Genomic DNA, 20,234 nt, shown 5'->3' with positions numbered 1-20,234 from the left:
ACAGTAGGGTACATGCCATCAACCCTGGAGTGGCAGGCATGCAGAACAATAAGTCCACTCACGGTGGAGGGGGTTGGGGTGCTCCTCTTACGATCTGCTGCAGCTAAGGGACTGGGAGGGACTTTAGTGGAGCTGCCAGTGCCAGAACCTTTCCTCCCATAATCCTCTGCTGTGTGCTTGTTGTCGCCCTGGGAACGCTTAGAAGCTGAAGAACCTGGGAAAAAGAACAAGAAACAACAGAAGAATGGAAAGAGTGGGACAGAGACGCAAAGACGGAGATCAATATAAAAAGATAGTTGAAACCAAAATAAGAGCATTTGTCCAAAATATCAGTACATTTACAGTATCCTCATCAATCCAAACAGCTTCCTACCTGCATCTGTTGCTCTCCGGGGCTTCTGATTGGATGAGGTACTGCGCTGTACCTTGTGAGAAGGGGATTGGGCATTGCTGTTTGTGAGGTCACTTCCTGGGCGGGGTTTCATTGATAGGCTGATGCATTCGTCCATCTGAGGGGGAAGAGGGATGGTCATAAATATTACCATGGCAGGAGTAGGACACACTTTGCTCCTACATATAGAGTGTATTCACTTTGTACCTCAGAGTTCCTGTAATCCAGTAATAGATATGTGGCCATGACGTCATTGTATTTTTGGTTGACGAGCGAGTCCTGGATCTCCTCCGCAGAGTAGCCCATCTGCAACATGATATCTGGACAGAATGGCGAGAAAAGGTCAACTGTACTACCACATCAAAGACAGAAGTACTACGCACACATGCAGCATACTGCAGAGAGAAACCGATCACAAACACATGATTCTACAGACAAAATAGTTAGACCATAAAGGCATATCATTAGAGTCTAACAAAAAAAGTAAAGTATAGTATTTAGTTTTACTAAACATGAAGGCACATGTTGACACAGCAAAGGGCATGTTACGCAACACAGAGGTAGGCAGACTAACAGGGCACGTAAAATAAGACTACCTTCAGATAGAGGGGCCCTCCCCCAATTAACGTGACTTCTAACCCCTTCCCCAGTAAACCCCTCTACTGCCACCAGCTCATCCACCAGACGCCTGCCCCACCTCTCTTCCACCCCCCCGCTCGGTCGGGGTGCTGACCTGTCCTCTTGGGGTCCTTGTAGTCTGGCTGGGGCTCGATGAAGGGCTTCAGCTCCTCCTCCTCATGGCCTACGTTCATCCAGCGGTCCTTCATGATCTGCTGCTGGACACAAGCAGAGAGAGAGAGGACGGAGTCTTGGAGTTAATGGGGAAAGGGAGGTGGATAGAAAAACACAGTACTAACAGTTGTCTCTACACAATTCTGGTTTGTATCCAGCGGAGGCAGTGGCTAGGTGAGGTACTATTAACCTCCAGGCTGCCCCTCTTGGTTGGGTTGAGAATGAGGAACTTCTTGAGCAGGTTCTCGCAGTCTGTGGACATGTAGAAGGGAATCCTATACTTCCCCCGCAGAACCCGTTCGCGCAGCTCCTAAAGGGAAGACGAGCACAACAGACAAGGATTAAAGTGAGGTGTGGGTAGGTATTCAACAACATCACGTGTTCACCATGCATCCCTTCCACCTTCACTGTTCCCCGCCCACCTTTAGGTTCTGTCCGTCGAAAGGCAGAGATCCGCTGACCAGTGTGTAGAGGATGACCCCCAAGCTCCAGACGTCCACCTCGGGGCCGTCATATTTCTTCCCCTGGAACAGCTCCGGGGCGGCGTACGGAGGAGAGCCACAGAACGTGTCCAGCTTGTTCCCCATGGTGAACTCATTGCTGAAACCAAAGTCTGCGATCTTGATGTTCATGTCAGCATCTAGGAGTAGATTCTCTGCCTGGAGAGAAATCATTTTCTATTGATACCAGTTCTTTCAACAAAAATATTTAAAGAACACCAACATGAACATGGAAAAAAGGTGTACTCAAAAGGCACTTCAGCCCAGCTTAAATGAAAAAAAGGGTGGATCCCAAAAACATTTCTTACCCCAGGATACTTCTACTGGTGACTATCCGGGAGAATAAATAGAGAAAAAAAGGAGCACTGTTGCTGGGTAAATCTGATGGATTTATTGATGGGAAAAACAATAGGCTTACGTAAAAATCAGATATACGCAGCAACTGAGTGCTCCTTCTTGTTTATTCTCTGGGGTAGTCACCAGTTGAAGTATCCTGAAGTAAAGAATGTTTTTATGCATTTCATAATGTAATAATCTTGATTTAGTCACAAATGTAGCCATCTCTTTCTCTACATAACACATCAAAACACTTCCCCATTTCTTGTCCATCCTCACCTTCAGGTCTCTGTGCACGATGCACTTCTGGTGGCAGTACTGTACCGCTGACACAATCTGTAGCAAGACAAGGAGCAACAGCTAGGATGACCATTCCCTTTTAAACAGTATTGGCAATAACAGGAAATGAAACCAGCAGACAAACAGTGTCTCACCTGTCTAAATTTGGCTCTGGCCTCTTTCTCTTTCATTCTCCCGTGAGCAACAAGGTAATCAAACACCTCACCTGAGGAGAGGGGTTGAGGGGGAGACAGAATGTAGGGGAGTGTTGAACAAAGGAGGATAAAAGGTTGAGTGAGTAAAAAGAGTACGTGAATAAAGCGAGACAGAACTGATGTTATTAAATGCTGAAAACAGAACATCAGGTTGAACTGAGTAGGTCTTCACTCACCTCCACTGGCATACTCCATGATCAAGTACAGCGTCTTCTCTGTCTCAATAACTTCAAATAACTTAACTACAGAGAAAAGATACATTTTGTTCAATTCAATCAAGACAACACCTTCCATCACAACTTAGCGATCAATTTTCAAAATATGAACTATGACCTCTACATTGGAAGCCTCCACCAATAAGCAGGCACGCAAAACATGTTTCTGTTGTTTGGTTGGGGATTGATAATCTGAAAAGGAAAGCAGCACAAAGCTCACCGATATTTGGGTGATTGAGCAGCTTCATGATCCTCACTTCACGAAACAGCTATGGGCAGGAGAACAGAGACATTAACAGAAGATCAATCAGTTTATATGCGACAAAGTCACAGTTGATCCAATATAATTTTAACTCTACACTCCAAGACTGTATGTGAAAATCACTGTGTGCACGTCTACATGCATACATTTCTGAATAGAGTACTGGCACCCCACCCAAACCATCACGACAGGAAGTACTTGGGTCTAATTTCCTGTAATTACCCCCATATCCTGCCCTAAGCCCTACAGAGGAAACTACCCTCTTCAGGAGAAGATTGGGGTTAGGGACTGGAAGATGCTTCAAGAGGATGGATGTGAATAAGCAATGCTCTGTCACAATCTCTTCTTGATTTGAGCTGTATTCTTTCTATTTCAGAAATAAACCGCCCCTATCCGAACACACAAATCAAAACAACAACCGTGTGGCATTAACCCAGCATCTCATTGTCCTCACCTTTTGGAGACTGGAAGAGTTGAGCTGCGTTTTGTCTATGATTTTCACAGCCACCTTTTATAGGAGGGGAGGGGGGAAAGTTAGACATGAGTAGCTCGACTTGAACTATACCACCCACCAGTGGAAAGAACTGGCTGAGGACTCTTTCCCCCCAAACAACTCTATTACTCTCGGTATTGTTTCTCCATGTTATGCCCCACTCCAAGCACTCATGGTACATCAACAGGGATGTAAACATTTCTGGCATCTTTTATTTCAGCTTATGAAACATGGGATCAACACTTTACATGTTGCGTTTATATTTTTGTTCAGTGTAGTTGGGTGACAACCAATGTAATTTGCTGGGTCATTGTTACCAAATGTGCTGTAGAAAATTGTGTTTTACCGGCATAGTTGTGTCGGCTAGTGGAGTGGACAACTCGCATTTTTGCCGATTGCACATCTACCTGCTGATCGGGGCTTTGAGATTGCCCGTTTCACAAGAAACGTTTTCCTAGTTTTGCTTTAAACAGTCAGTGCATCTGGTCATTTTTACATGAACATGGTAAAGTTGTAATTTCATTACAAAGAGTGAAATCATTTGTGCGAGCACCAGCCCATGATTTGATCTCATATACAAAAATGTGGGGTCACACAACAGAACAAAATGGGTAATCATTTTAAAGTCATTCACAGTGCTTTATTAAGAAGTGTAATAGACTACTGAGATGGTATTCAAGAAATAAGTTACTTAATCTCACGGGTTGTGATTTTAAATAATTTGATGTGTAACCTAATCCATTTTGAATTTTGGGTTGACTACAAGGCAATTGTTATATTGTGCTGTTAAAAATAGGGCTCCAGAATTCTTGCTCAAAAGAGATGAATTTGCCTGTCTTTATGTGCACTAATATCATGGGCTAATTTACACCTGAGTAAATGGAAACTCAAAATATTAGCTAGATAGTAAACTCTAAATCTAATACCCACTGCTAGTAGCCATGTATTAATCTAACAGTAAATGTAATGTCCCAAAACTTTGCAGTTGTAGCCTACTATCCAATGACGCCTATGCAATCACAATTGTCGATGCGCAGTTCGTGCACTCTGTATCTCAAAGCTATATCAAACATCCTGCTGAATATTCAGTTGAGAAATAAAAAAATCCTACCCACAGAAAGCAGAGAACCTCCTCTCTTCAATGGCAACAGCAGTACTACACAGGATTGCTGTGTTTTCCCCGTGATTGGATTTTGAAATGTTATAATCAGAACACTTGTCTGATGCAACCAATTAAAAATGTAACTCGCACACAGCCAAGTCAAAGGGTTGCAAAATGCGATTAAACGGTCGCAGTCTGGAGCCCTGTAAAATGGCAAGTTAATTAGTGGGTGACGGGGATATCAGAATAAAGTAGGGGGACATAAAACAAATTCCCCCCTCCCCCCAATTGGATAGTGTTTAGATGCGCAGTCTGCCGTATGGCTCAGCTCAGGAGTCTACACACCCACCAGGGGTCGCATTAACAGAGTTCTGCATTTTTCACAAGAGAAAAAGATTAAACTCATAAGAAATATCTTTGTGTTTTGTAAATGCAGATATAAAATGCTTCTTATTGTAATTTCTGTTCGACATCAGACTAATTTTGTGCTTCAGTTGCACTTCTCCACTCAGATCACTCTTCATATTTTCAAGCATGGTGGTGGCTGCATCATGTTTTGGGTATGCTTGTCATCGGCAAAGACAAGGGAGCTTTGTATGATAAAAAGAAAAAGAATAGCGCTAAGCACAGTCAAAATCCTAGAGGAAAACCTGGTTCAGTCTGCTTTCCAATAGACACTGGGAGACAAATTCACCTTTCAGCAGGACAAGAACCTAAAACACAAGGCCAAATAGACAATACACTGGAGTTGCTTATCAAGACGACATTGAATGTTCCTGAGTGGCCTAGTTACAGTTGACTTAAAAATCTATGGCATGACTTGAAAATGGCTGTCTAGCATCGATCAACAATGGTGTACATTCCAGGTGTGCAAAGCTCGTAGCGGTGAGTCTTTCTGGGTAAGTCTCTGTAAATCACTGCCGACGGTGATTCTAACATGTTTTGACTCAGAGGGTTGAATACTTAACTAATCAAGATATAAAAATAACTAGAAAACATGAATAGAACTTTATTTTTTTTGTGTAGACTGGATTTAATTGTAATTTTGTCAACATTTGAATCCCACCTTGTAACAACAAAATGTGGAAAAAGTAAAGGGGTGTGAATAGTTTGATGGCACTGTAGTGTTGCACTTCTGTTGTCATTTGATGGAAAGTAAGCTTTTTTTCTGCCAAATGTGTTGCACTAATGTATTTTCTATGAAGGAAAACTATAGTTGCACACTCCTGATCACTCTATTGATGCAACAAAAAAAACTTGACTTTCAATATAAAACGTAGGTGAAATGGTATAAAACGCAGTCTGAAATGTTGAAAACTAACACAACCCCTGAGACACATACACAAGGGCCACTCAGCTCAGACAGATCCAGTTCAGAGGCCCAGCTCCTGAGCGCCATCACATTTTTAATTTAGACTGGAAAATTAATGTGTTCAGACAACAATGTTAGTGCAACAAATCACATCGATTCCTTCCACTAATCAAACTGAATCGCACCAAATCGTTTCAAACTAAAAGTATCATATCAGAGCCCATGTATCTAGATGCGTATCAAACCGTGTTTGAAAGGAAAGAGTCACATCCCTAAACACATCTAACAAAAAAGCAGTAACATCAGCACCACTAAATCCAAAGTTTGGACTTGGTTTGATCTCAGTTTATCCTCACCTCTTTCCCTGTGAGGACATGACGAGCCAGTTTGACCTTGGCAAAGTTGCCCTTGCCGATGGTTTTCAGCAGCCGGTAGTTGCCAATGTGTGGCTGCTCGTCTGGCGTTGTGGCGACAGAATTCCGGCACCGCGGCATATTAGGACGCCCGCCTGCCTTGGACTCTGAGTGAGACTGAAAGAGGAGAACAAAATTCTGTTAGGAGTGGTGATTTCCTAACACTAGCCTACACAACACCTCCGACACAAATCGAGACAATGCATTTTAGACTCCCAAAGGAGAAAGAGCCTTGGATCCAAGGAGACCTCATAGAAAAACACAACTGTGAGCATAACTTGATACTGTCCAATAATGTTGATCTCTCAATCTACATAGTCACTATATAAAAATAATGAAATAAAGTCACACACTATGTATGCTCCAAACTATTTAATGGGTCAACCTAAGCCATTAGGTTCACCCATTAAAATTGTTGGGAGCATATACTCCCCTCTTTATTTGGACAGTGAAGCTGAAATGTGTAAATTTGGCTCTATACGCCAGCATTTTGAATTGGAGATCAAATGTTTCATGATAGTTCAGAATGTCACCTTTTAAGGGGGTTTTCATACATGTCTGTTTTACTGTTTAGAAATGAAAGCACTTTATGCATCTAGTCACCCCATTTGACCTTTTTCATAAGTATTTGGGGTCATTCTATGCCATTTCAGCAAGCCACGATACCCACCATCTCAGACTGTTCTGGAATTGTTTCTGTAGTTAGAAACATAAGATAGCTTTCCTGAAATATTTTGTTTAAAATTTCACCCAAATTGGCTTTTTAAATGTATAGAATTCACATAATACTCAACAGTTATAGCACCAAAACATCCAATTTGGACCAAACTTCTTCCTAACAGTGAGTAAGACATGAGCAATCCAAAAAAATGGGTCAAAAGCCACCCCAGGAGCCCCCCAGCAATCCCACCCCAACAACCAGCATCAGTTATCTAGTATGGAGATGCTGTATTGCTTCTTGATCCTTTATGTATATTCCCTGTGAATCTGGTGATGTTGTTTTCCTCCCCTGTTCAGAGAAATTAACCATTGAAGTTGCTTGCATTATTTACATAAATTAGTGTGAAAGTACCAGGTTTGCACACTGGATGCTGCTGTTCTTGTTGCTTCTGCAACACCCTTTTATCAAATTTGACTAGTCTCTTGTGTTTATTAAATGGATCACAACATTTTCTTTGCAACTTTGGGCAGAAAACCAATAGCTTGTGACTCCAATGGCTAATTTCTCTGAACAAAAAAAATGAAGATTCACAGGGAATACAGCAGACAGAACTGATACTGTACTGGCTGTTGGGGGTGGGGTTGTGGGTGGCTTTTGATCCTTTTATTGGATAGCTCATCTTATTCGTTGTTAGGAAGAATGGTCCAAATCGGATGTTAGGTACCATATTTATTGAAAAAATTTAAATAGCCAATTTGGGTGCAATTCATTCGTTTAATCAAATTATATTTCATGAATGATCATCTTATTTGCTTTAAACTAAAGTAACAATGTTAGAACAAATCGGAGATAGTGGGTGTCGAAATTCTCTTGTGCTTTTTGAGGTGGAATGACTAAACAAATTTACAATGATTCAATTAGTCAAAAGTTAAGAATTTAGTCCCATATTCCTAGCACACAATGACTACATCAATCGTGTGACTACAAACTTGTTGAATGCATTTTCAGTTTGTTTTGGTTGTGTTTCGGATTATGTTTTGCCCAATGGGAACTGAATGGTGAATAATGTAGCGTATCATTTTGGGTGTTAGCATTTTTTTGGGTGGTTATGACCTTTGTTCCTCAAACTTTCTCACTAATCCTTTTTCACAATTCATGATTATCTGTAATCATGGTAACATCCTCATGAATGTAGCAGTGCTCAGAAATTAAGGGTGTACGTTTCACAGTTATGGGGTCACGGTTCGGTAACATTACAGCGGGAAAATTAAATGCCAACAGTTACTGTAGTTAATTTGGCAAGAGACACAAAACTAAAAAGCACCCTATTTGTGGTCCAAGACCAGCTTCTATGACCGCATTCACAATGTTCCTGGCATTGTCTGTTGTGACAGGGATTTTGGACCTCAAGTAGAAGTCTCCAAATGGATGCATAAATAAATATTGACACCCGTTCTGAACGGACCCGAGGACAACTACACCAGTTCCTTATAGACCTGGTTGGATCCAGACCCGGTCATATCAACAACAAGTCATGGGGTATGAATACTTTCTGAAGGTAATGTAGAGTGTGCAACTTTCTTTTTATACGGTTCACTCTGTTAGTAAAAACAAAACAAAAAACAAAGACGTACTGGTCGTGTAAACATATGAGATGTTATCGCAGTAGCAGTGAAATGCTTATGTTTCTAGCTCCAACAGTGCAGTAATACCTAACACACACACACACACACACACACACCTCCAAAACATGTAAAGGAAGAAATATCAGAACAAGCCATGTCAGAGTCCAGAATATATATACACTGCTCAAAAAAATAAAGGAAACACTAAAATAACACATCCTAGATCTGAATGAATGAAATATTCTTATTAAATACTTTTTTCTTTACATAGTTGAATGTGCTGACAACAAAATCACACACAAATTATCAATGGAAATCAAATTTATCAACACATGGAGGTCTGGATTTGGAGTCACACTCAAAATTACAGTGGAAAACCACACTACAGGCTGATCCAACGTTGATGTAATGTCCTTAAAACAAGTCAAAATGAGGCTCAGTAGTGTGTGTGGCCTCCACGTGCCTGTATGACCTCCCTACAACGCCTGGGCATGCTCCTGATGAGGTGGCAGATGGTCTCCTGAGGGATCTCCACCCGGACCTGGACTAAAGCATCTGCTAACTCCTGGAAGGTCTGTGGTGCAACGTGGCGTTGGTGGATGGAGCGAGACATGATGTCCCAGATGTGCTCAATTGGATTCAGGTCTGGGGAACGGGCGGGCCAGTCCATAGCATCAATGCCTTCCTCTTGCAGGAACTGCTGACACACTCCAGCCACATGAGGTCTAGCATCGTCTTGCATTAGGAGGAACCCAGGGCCAACCGCACCAGCATATGGTCTCACAAGGGTTCTGAGGATCACATCTCGGTACCTAATGGCAGTCAGGCTACCTCTGACGAGCACATGGAGGGCTGTGTGACCCCCCAAAGAAATGCCACCCCACACCATGACTGACCCACCGCCAAACCGGTCAAACTGGAGGATGTTGCAGGCAGCAGAACGTTCTCCGCGGCGTCTCCAGACTGTCACATGTGCTCAGTGTGAACCTGCTTTCATCTGTGAAGAGCACAGGGAGCCAGTGGCGAATTTGCCGATCTTGGTGTTCTCTGGCAAATGCCAAACGTCCTGCACGGTGTTGGGCTGTAAGCACAACCCCCACCTGTGGACGTCGGGCCCTCGTACCACCCTCATGGAGTCTGTTTCAGAACGTTTGAGCAGACACATACACATTTGTGGCCTGTTGGAGGTCATTTTGCAGGGCTCTGGCAGTGCTCCTCCTGCTCCTCCTTGCACAAAGGCGGAGGTAGCGGTCCTGCTGCTGGGTTGTTGCCCTCCCATGTCTCCTGATGTACTGGCCTGTCTCCTGGTAGCGCCTCCATGCTCTGGACACTACGCTGACAGACACAGCAAACCTTCTTGCCACAGCTCGCATTGATGTGCCATCCTGGATGAGCTGCACTACCTGAGCCACTTGTGTGGGTTGTAGACTCCGTCTCATGCTACCACTAGAGTGAAAGCACCGCCAGCATTCAAAAGTGACCAAAATATCAGCCAGGAAGCATAGGAACTGAGAAGTGGTCTGCAGTCACCACGTGCAGAACCACTCCTTTATTGGGGGTGTCTTGCTATTTGCCTATAATTTCCACCTGTTATCTATTCCATTTGCACAACAGTATGTGAAATTGATTGTCAATCAGTGTTGCTTCCTAAGTGGACAGTTTGATTTCACAGAAGTGTGATTGACTTGGAGTTACATTGTGTTGTTTAAGTGTTCCCTTTATTTTTTTTGTGCAGAGTATATATGTATATAATGGGTGTGAAATATACCGTATGAACAGTGATCCTTGATCCTTGACTAGAATACAGCATACACATATGAAATGGATAAAACAATATGTAAACATTAAAGTGACCAGTGTTCAATGACTCTGTACACAGGGCAGCAGTCTCTAAGGTGCAGGGTAGAGTAGAGGGTGGTAGCCAGCTAGTAACAGGGAGTATGGTTCGGCACCTTGACAATAATTTCAGCTCATGCTTTTTACTAATCTACATAGTCACCCCACCTCAGCTAATGAGGCTGAAAAGAAGGAACGGGGGGGTGACCAAGACCAGAAAAAAATATGAAGGTACAGTACCTTTATGGGGAAAGGTGCAAGAGGGGTAGTTTGTGTGTGGGAGCCCCGGAAAGCAAGGATGAGAAGGTGACTGAAGGGGGGGAGGGTTATCTGTTCACATGTCCCTGCTCTCTCTATATTTACAAACTCTGCAATGTATCCTTCTGCGCTCGCTCTCTCGAGGAGATTGTTACCTTGTGAGCATATGTAAGTGGACAGAAAAGCTATTGACACGGGCACCGTTTTGTTCCGCATGGACCTTAGTTTCCGTGTTACAAGTCTGGGCCCAAGCAGAACTACTTCTCTGCATTCTGAACTGGAAAATTCAACGGATTCTTATCAAGAGCAATGTTAATGTAATTTACAATGAATTGGACAGAAATGTTAAGGCTATTTGGCATAGGGTGAATAATTGACAGTTGACACAAACAACGTTGTGTAATATAAGTCAAGTTCTGCTCTTCTATTTAATCCAAGAAGAAACAAAAAGCACGGGCTATGAGACAAAGACAGTACGTCACATTTCCCAACAAGCCACTTCCCTTTCAGAAACAAAACAGCATTCCACGTAAGACTCTTTTTTTTTTTACGCACCAATATCTGCATTTCAAAAGGTGTGCCTGCTTTGTGTTCAATTACGTAACACCTGTGTAGTGTCTGTGTTGAGTCCCGCCCCAGAGTTTTCATAGAGCGATAAATCAGAAGCTTGTTGCAAGTCTGCCTGTAGAACCAGCAGGAGCCAATGAGCCAGAAGGCAGCTGATATCTAAACGCTCCCTCCCTCCCTCCCACACACATACACAACAAAAAACACACTGGCATAAATGCATGAGGAAGTGCCTCATCACAGAGAGCTCCATACAGAGCAGAACAGGGTAAGCCAGACTACCACACTTTCAGTGTGCAGACCTCATTTTTGTTTTCCTTTTCATTTCTGTGCTGGTAGACATGGTTTAGCCATCACTCTACAGTGGGTTTGTTGTGTGTCAGGAGTGTGAGGGAAAGTGTCCACTGCATGTCAAAGAGGTGTCTTGCACCCAGCTCATCTGCAGAGGATGCTCTGCAGTAACAGAGCGTCAGCAACGCAGTCGCAGTCCTCACAAACACAGCTTTGACCTTCAGTACAGCAGCCGGCACTTCTATCCCTACCAGATACGCACATTAGTCTACCACACAAACTAAAACGCACTCGCAGAGGCTGGCACACAGACCGCAGCACATTCAAAGATGCATAAATACAACATGTTCACAAATACACAATATCAGACAAAACCGAGAGCAATGCAGACATACCGTCAAAGTCATGGAAGCTCAGCTCCAGGGCTGACTGACTGACAGCGAAAGACAGAGAAAGGCTGAGGAGAGTGCAACCAGGAAAAGCCTGAGGGACCTAGAGGGTCTCATCAATTACATATACAGCCCCACATCTCTTTGTTCAGCATCAGGTGGAGAGAGGCAAGAACCACACTCAAACACTTGAAGATGACAGATTTGAAATTCAAAAATCATTTTCTCTATATTAGCCGGTAGTATTAGGGAAAAACCTCACTTATCAGCCGGCTATCATTCTGTCAAAAAAACTCCTACATGAATCATTCAGCGATACGCACAAAACTACACATGCAAATGTACTTGACCTGTTATTTTGATGCTTGAAGTGGAACTTGTGGACTCCATCCATTGCTAACAGTAGCATGAGAACTGACCATCCAGATACCATTCAGGCTATAGGAACCTTGTCACTTCCTCTATGAAGAGACAGACTTCAGCTATGCTCTAAGAAAAGGTGTGGACAGAGTTGAGATTGTAAATGCCCCCCTCAACACAGATTTCAAAGCATAAAGGGGGTGTTGATGGCTTGGATGGATGGCCAAGAAGTGGGACACAGGGGGCCATGAGGTCTCAGGCTAAAATAGGACACACAGCACGCACAGCCAGGCTCTCCAGAGGGCCAAACACAACCTCGCCGGTCCCAACAGTCAACAGGAAGTTTGTTTGGGTAATTTGAGGAAGTATTGTGATTTACCCCCCCACACAAAAAAAAGAAAAAAAGTTAACAAAATGGCTGACACAATGACAGGGTCAGGTTCCTAGTGCCAGTGAGACGTGCCTAGGTTTGTCTGGCTAAGGGAGCAGCAGCAGCACTGGTGAGACATGACCAGGGAGGGAGGCAGCCCGAAGGACAAGAGCTGACATGCTCAGACAGCTGTGCCACAGATACAATCAGGAGAAAGAAGGGCGGATATGAGAGGGAGAGAAAAAAAAAATAGAAGGGAGAAGGTCAAGGATTCCCCAATACTAAAGAGAATACAACAGGAAGCACAACTTTGATCTCCTTAAAACTCATCACCAATTGGTTTTAACAGATGAGCAAATCCGTGTATTGTAGTAGTCTCTGTACCACACCCCTTTTAAAAACACTGCCCAATTACCTTTTCAAACATTTACCTGGTGTCAAATCAGGTTACTCACACACAAGCACTTGATGAATGTGCTCAGTAACTAGTACTCTAGTAACTCCTTCAAGAAATTAACCTGAAAACTTTTTCCATGCTCTGGTCCATGTATAACATCATAGGCTGATGAGCTAGCTTTACCCATCTACCTTAGCAACCATTCTCCCTCTTATCCCCATCCCCCTAGTCCAGCTTAAACCATCAATACACATTTCTTGAAATGTATTGCATTCACAACTGTACTAGAGGTCGACCGATTAATCGGAATGGCCGATTAATTAGGGCCGATTTCAAGTTGTTTTCATAACAAACGGAAATCGGTATTTTTGGGCGCCGATTTGCCGATTTATTTTATTTTTAATACCTTTATTTAACCAGGCAAGTCAGTTAAGAACATATTCTTATTTTCAATGACGTCCTAGGAACGGTGGGTTAACTGCCTAGTTCAGCGGTAGAACGACAGATTTTCACCTTGTCAGCTCGGGAGATCCAATCTTGCAACCTTACAGTTAACTAGTCCAACGCAATAACGACCTGCCTCTCTCTCGTTGCACTCCACAAGGAGACTGCCTGTTACGCGAATGCAGTAAGCCAAAGTAAGTTGCTAGCTTGCATTAAACTTCTTATGAAAAAAAAAATCTATCATAATCACTAGTTAACTACACATGGTTGACGATATTACTAGATATTATCTAGCGTGTCCTGCGTTGCATATAATCTGACTGAGCATACAAGTATCTGAGCGGTGGTATGCAGAAGCAGGCACGTAAACATTCATTCAAACAGCACTTTCGTGTGTTTTGCCAGCAGCTCTTCGTTGTGCGTCAAGCATTGCGCTGTTTATGACTTCAAGCCTATCAACTCCCGAGATGAGGCTGCTGTAATCGAAATTAAATGGCTAGCTAGTTAGCGCTCGTTAATAGGGACGGAAGCTATACTGTTACACTTGCAATACTAAAGTGCCTATAAAAACATCCAATAGTCAAAGGTTAATGAAATACAAATGGTAGAGGGAAATAGTCCTATAATTCCTATACTAACTACAACCTAAAACTTCTTACCTGGGAATATTGAAGATTCATGTTAAAAGGAACCACCAGCTTTCATATGTTCTCATGTTCTGAGCAAGGAACTGAAACATTAGCACATACTGCACTTTTACGTTCTTCTCCAACACTTTGTTTTTGCATTATTTAAACCAAATTGAACATGTTTCAATATTTACTTGAGGCTAAATTGATTTTATTGATGTATTATATTAAGTTAAAATAAGTGTTCATTCAGTATTGTTGTAATTGTCATTATTACAAATAAATAAATAAAAACCGGCGGATTAATAGGTATCGGTGTAGAAAAATCATAATCGGTCGACCTCTAAACTGTACCCTCTAAAAGTATCTGATGACTTACACTTGTGCCTGTTGTCACAATTGCACTAATGTTATTTTATACTTGATAACTTTAAACAATTGAGAACATAAGATTTGTTGGAGTAATGTGCAATGCTGCTATGAGAGGTTGGGGGAAATGCTTTAGCGTTGCTAAGATCAGAAGGAATGGTCCCGCTCTGAAAAAGTAGTCTTGCTGTGGGAGTGTTGCCATGGGGACCTGCTGCTTAAACCTGTCCTCTACTCTGCCCTCCTCCCTCCCCAACCTTCTCATACACACACAGAAACAAAACACTCACTCACTCTAGCCTAGCTGTCGCCTCACATCTCGCTCTCCTTAACATACTCAGAGAAAAGCTTTCAATTCAGACTGAGCAAAACACAGTAGTCAAACAAGGACACAGGCACATTTTTTCCAACAAAAAAAATAGCCTAGGCCTAAAGACGTGAACATATTTAATAAAAAAATAGGCCTATTAGTAATTGTTAGGCTACCTGTCAGAGGAAAAGTGTTTCTTGCCTACTCAATTTATTGAAACTTAAGAGGGAAAGAAGAAAAGCGAGTAAACAAAGTAACAGACTGGTGGGGAGAGAGAGACGAACTGGTAAATAAAGGAGGCGAGTGAGCCAGCTTGTCATTTATCTGGGTATTAATATCACACACGGCTATTTCCAGTCATGGTAGCAGCAGCAAGAACCACAAATAGACACTAACTGAGCTCTCCCTCCAGTCCCCTCTCCATACACTTCTGACAGTCCTTTACCTCAATAACATGAGTAGAACATCCTGAAATCAAAACACATGGCATAGTGGAACTATGGGGGAGAGAAAAGTCAATTGCAACCCAGTTTTGTTTAGTCTTTAATTATAATTGAGCACAACTTAAGCTGCTAAAATGAAAAGGACCACAACCATAGGCTTGCACAATCACATAGACCTGCACTGCACTGGAGGAACACACACCACTGGGGCTCTGGTTTTATATATTCTATACTGAACAAAAATATAAACAACATGTAAAGTGTTGGTCCCATGTTTCATGAGGTGAAATAAAAGATCACAGAAATGTTCCATACGCAAAACAAGCTTATTTCTCTCAAATTTTGTGCACAAACTTGTTTACATCCTTGTTACTGAGCATTTCTCCTTTGCCAAGATAATCCATCCACCTGACAGGTCTGGCATATCAAGAAGCTGATTAAACAGCATGATCTTTATACAGATGCACCTTGTGCTGGGGACAATAAAAGACCACTAAAATGTGCAGTTTCGTCACACAACACAATGCTACAGATGTCTCAAGTTGACGGAGTGTGCACTTGGCATGTTGGCTGCAGGAATGTCCACAAAAGCTGTTCGCAGAGAATTTACTGTTCATTTCTCTACCATAAGCCGCCTCCATCATTTTAGAGAATTTGGTAGTACATCCAACCAGCCTCACAATCGCACATGTAACCACGCCAGCCCACGATGTCCATATCCGGGTTCTTCACCTGTGGGGATTATCTGGGGTGGTGGACGGACTCATTCTGATTGGCTGGGCCTGGCTCCCCAGTGGTTGGGCCCATGTGAAATCCATAGATTAGGGCCTAATGAATTTATTTCAATTGACCGATTTCCTTATATATACACACTTGAACTCTAAAATGTTTGCATTTACATTTTTGTTCAGTATAAATAAAGACAGGTAGCCTATGTTGTAAGAGAATACATGAATTAGTAAGCCTAAATGTAAAAATACGTAGCAGAACTAAAAATCTCAACTTTTTCCTCCGAGAAGACAGCACAAGCTACAAACCTGAGAAATAAAGGAATACTCGATAGTGATGAATCCTTTCAGACAAGAAACCTAATGATAATTTAAAACAAAGGTAGAAGAAAAAGAGTGTTGACACAAGTTTTTAAAATCATCCCACCCCTGCCTATGTGAGCTATTAATACCCACAAGTATATGATTGTGGTTAGGTCATGACAGAAAGACCACAGGGAGAAACCAAGATCACTAAGGGCTGGTAAAAACAAAGACACTGTCACTGAAACCAGATAGTAAAAACCTAATTGTTTTCAATAGGCCTACAACCAGATGGATAAAGATTCTCTTCATCTTTCATTGACCAATCATAAATACGATGCCATATCCAGAACCATAATTACTAACAGATGCAGGAGAAAGTGGGAGGCAGGTAGCCTAGCGGTCAAGAGTATTGGGCCAGTAACCAAAAGGTTGCTGGTTAGAATCCCTGAGTTGACTAGGTGAAAAATCTTCCAATGTCCCCTTGAGCAAGGCACTTAACCCGAATTGCACCTGTATGTCGCTCTGGATATTAGCCTCTGCTAAAATGTATAAGTACACACACAGGGAAACTCTGACAGATGTGCGTGCATACAAATAATGCTAATCTGTCCAAAGTGGAGAAAAGAAGCACTCCCCTTGGCCTTCACACATATCCTACGCCCAGCTCAACTGGAAATGCTGGTTTTAACGAACAGAGAAACTGGGGTAAGAAGAACATTGAGTCCCTGGTCAACAGCAGTCTGTAATCAAACAAGCTGGGCAGGGTACCACTCCTTGCTTCAGCCAAATTCAGTGGCAAACAAAACCTTGGAATTAGTAGCATGTGCAAGTTAGGGTATTTTCACCACAATGGAATGCATCAACATCTCTGCTACCCATGTATAAAGATCAGCAATTTGTGATTTGAATAGACAATTGTTTCATAATGTCATTATTGACTAAAACATTCATGTCAGCAATGAGAGCCAGCCTTCACTGCAAGCAGATGTGTGTTCATGACTGAGTTGCTCCTCAAATGCACAAATGTAAATTATGCTGTCCTCTACTTACACCTGATTTGAGCTATTCCTACTAAAGTATATTTAGGACACTCTCAGGCAATTTGTATGATGGAATCCCCCATTCCAGTTCAGACACGAGCTACTGGCTAACACAAACAAGATGGCAGAGGATGCAGCTCACACTCTAAACAGTTGTAGAAGTGGCAATATCTAGTTGGGCCTACAACTTGACTTACTGGCAGTGAATGATCTGTTGACGAGTTAGACAAAGTCACTCAAACAATGTGGGGGCATACAGGACAAGGGGAAGACCTAAAAAGTTCTCAAAAAATATAAAAGTAAACATGATTGATATATTCTGTGTAGACATTAATGTTAGAGATTACATCTGCTCCTGGTGACACGATTTGAAGACATGGAAAAGTGTGTTTTAAAAAGTATTGGCATTTCATACTGAAATGCTTCATAAAGTGTCTAAACCTGGTTACAATAATGTTTCCTAACTAGTTAGGCTATTAGCCCTCTAACGTTATTTAATCATAGTTCGCTAGCTAAATATCTATTAAAAAAAACTTCAATTCTACACCATGCAATACCTCCTAGCCACACACAATGTGATTGTTAAGGTAGCCAAGTTAGGAAGATAGCAAGCCTGAGGGCTAGGAAAAGAAAGAGGGTTTATGTGGTTTAGGTTAACTAGCTCAGACTAGCTAAATTAGCTACCTAAAAATTGTCTGATATACCATACCGCAACTGCAGTTGGCTTACCTGGTTTGACGAATGTTCAATTGTTAATAATGGCGTCCGGGTTGACATCTTAACAGATTTTCGGGGGGTAACTTCTTAACAGAATCTCAAAACTCACTGTACATCTGTCCTCCGTGTTTGTTATTGCTGAACTGGGGACTATATTGGTTGTGTAGCTAATTTAGTTAGCTAGCCAACTTATCAAAAAGTTACTCATACGTAGCCTTAGCTCGGGGCTAACGTTAGCTAGCTATGAGTAATTAAACTAGCTAGTTAGCTAGCTAGCTAACTAGCTAGCTATCCAGCTAGCTTAAGTTACTCAATCGTCAATGAAATACCATACCTAGTCCAGGTAGTAGGAATATAACGTTAGTAGTTAGCTACCTATCAATAGAATATAAGTACTGTTCAAAGTTCTGGATTCACAAATATCTGAAATAACAGCTATTCACGTGAAAAGGTAACCCTGCATTCACAAGCTATCTTACATTGGTACGCCTATTCCACTCAATGGAGAAAAGTGGTATGCCAGTTACACACGGAGCTGTGCAGTGGAAGGATGAGCTGTCAAGTTAGAGGGCTATACGAGCCAAAGCTCCACCCAAAGCGAGGTTTGTTCCCACAAGTAGACGGTCAAATCTAGTCCGGGGATTCTACCAAACTTTGGCCACGCCGACAGCAGCAGTCCAACCGTCCTCTTTAGAGGGATAAAAAAAAACACTCGCTAGTTAAATATCATTAACTATAATACACTATCGACCCTCCGTTCTAATGATGAAAATGTTATCAGCGAGCTTGCTTTGCCAACTCTAGATTGCTAAATAGCGTAGGCCAGTTTCCCTCCACAGCAGAGGTACGAATCCGCGAGTTAAACTGAAAATGAACTGCCGACTAGCCGGTTAGCTAAAATGGTACACGAGCAAAACAACCGCAACGTCCTGTATTCTTCCTGACCAGCTACGTACGTTAGCTTGCTATGTTACTTGGCCAGTAAGTTAGCTCGCTCGGTTTTATAAATGTGGTATATAAATTGTAGCTCGATGTCTACACTAACAGGTTTGAATATCAGAATAACTAGCTAAAGCGACATATGTAATCAAGTTTAATTCCGAGTTTGTCCCTCCGCGCTATGCTCAGTTTGCTGGGTCGCTGAATCTCGGGTGGGCTATAGACTAACTAGAGTTGAAGCGCCCCCCAGGTTTCGACTGCGTCTACGCTGATTATTTTCCAGCTGGCCAAACAACCCAGTGTGAAATCAAACACTAACCATAGCTAGCTACACATTTACCGCAATATCTGATGGGTGTAAGCAATATGGTGGAACCTACCAGGTGTCTAGGTGGATTTTTTTTAACTCATCCGATTATTTCAGATCTAAGGTCTGACTTGATTTCAGACTAGCCATTCAAGTTTTAATTATGTTCATCTGTCACCTCCACGAATTACCGATTTTTCAGTGTGGTTGAAGGAAATAAGAAGCCACTAATAGAAAACATTAGCCTGGGTACCAATCTGTTTATGCTGACGTTACACCGTGTCATGTGGAAAATTAGCCCAAGATGTGCTAAAGGCTAGTCTACTCTTTTAACGTCCAAGGCCCTTATGTTAAGAGGTGCTCTGACATGCAAATATTCCATCGGAATCGACACTCAATTGCAATACAGTTTTATAAACGTAAGGCCCTCTACTTTCATATCACATCAAAATAATTGTGCAAAATATGCACGTACTGTTTTAACACAGTTCCAGCCAGTTGCTTTTATGTTACAACATCATTCAGTCTTCCGTTACACACAGGTGTTCTGAGACGCTAAATAGCTAATTAGAACCGGTGGGCACCTCTCTTCTGTAAACTAGCCATAACCTGTGGGACCCGTGTAAAACAAATAGAAAAAACGTGTATTTGACTTTTTCCCCCACAATGACAAGGTTACCAAAACAGTACCGCAAGCAATGATTATTTAAAAAGAGCGTCGGTACTGTTGTACATATTGGCCAAGCCATTGTCCATGTTTCAATTGAGAACCCAAGAGGCCCCCCTCTTGTGTAAACGAGAGCTAATGCTAAACATGTTTTGCATGACCAGGAGTGGAAATATAGCACAAACAGATCTGGGACCAGGCTAAGGAAACAAGGTTCTATTGCAACTGACAGTTAATTTTCTTTCTGCAATACCTTAAATCTTCTGTCCCATTT

The 20,234-nt window shown here is 42.2% G+C and overlaps 1 protein-coding gene across 14 annotated transcripts in view; it reads right to left on the bottom strand.

Annotated features, from left to right (window-relative positions):
* The window catches only part of mark2a (MAP/microtubule affinity-regulating kinase 2a), a 28,379-nt gene extending 9,084 nt beyond the window's left edge, over nt 1–19,295 (bottom strand). For 5 of the 14 annotated variants that reach the window (XM_024394460.2, XM_024394462.2, XM_024394467.2 and 2 more), the window contains exons 1-13: nt 18,060–19,293; nt 6,254–6,427; nt 3,445–3,498; nt 2,949–2,997; nt 2,690–2,755; nt 2,454–2,524; nt 2,299–2,355; nt 1,606–1,842; nt 1,374–1,493; nt 1,089–1,227; nt 599–711; nt 374–509; nt 63–214 (exon numbers count right to left, since the gene is read on the bottom strand). In XM_024394460.2, coding sequence (XP_024250228.1) covers nt 63–214; nt 374–509; nt 599–711; nt 1,089–1,227; nt 1,374–1,493; nt 1,606–1,842; nt 2,299–2,355; nt 2,454–2,524; nt 2,690–2,755; nt 2,949–2,997; nt 3,445–3,498; nt 6,254–6,427; nt 18,060–18,107 — 1,416 coding nt within the window. In that variant the 5' untranslated portion in view covers nt 18,108–19,293. Of the gene's footprint in view, nt 1–62; nt 215–373; nt 510–598; nt 712–1,088; nt 1,228–1,373; nt 1,494–1,605; nt 1,843–2,298; nt 2,356–2,453; nt 2,525–2,689; nt 2,756–2,948; nt 2,998–3,444; nt 3,499–6,253; nt 6,428–18,059 lie in introns of all 14 variants that reach the window. The other 9 variants (XM_024394466.2, XM_024394475.2, XM_024394473.2 and 6 more) reach the window with 8 other exon arrangements.
* Between the last annotated feature and the right edge of the window lie 939 nt (nt 19,296–20,234).

The sequence above is a fragment of the Oncorhynchus tshawytscha genome, linkage group LG30 (genome assembly GCF_018296145.1).
Source record: "Oncorhynchus tshawytscha isolate Ot180627B linkage group LG30, Otsh_v2.0, whole genome shotgun sequence".
In the NCBI taxonomy this organism is placed as follows: domain Eukaryota; kingdom Metazoa; phylum Chordata; class Actinopteri; order Salmoniformes; family Salmonidae; genus Oncorhynchus; species Oncorhynchus tshawytscha.
This window is presented reverse-complemented; position numbering and strand designations above follow the sequence as displayed.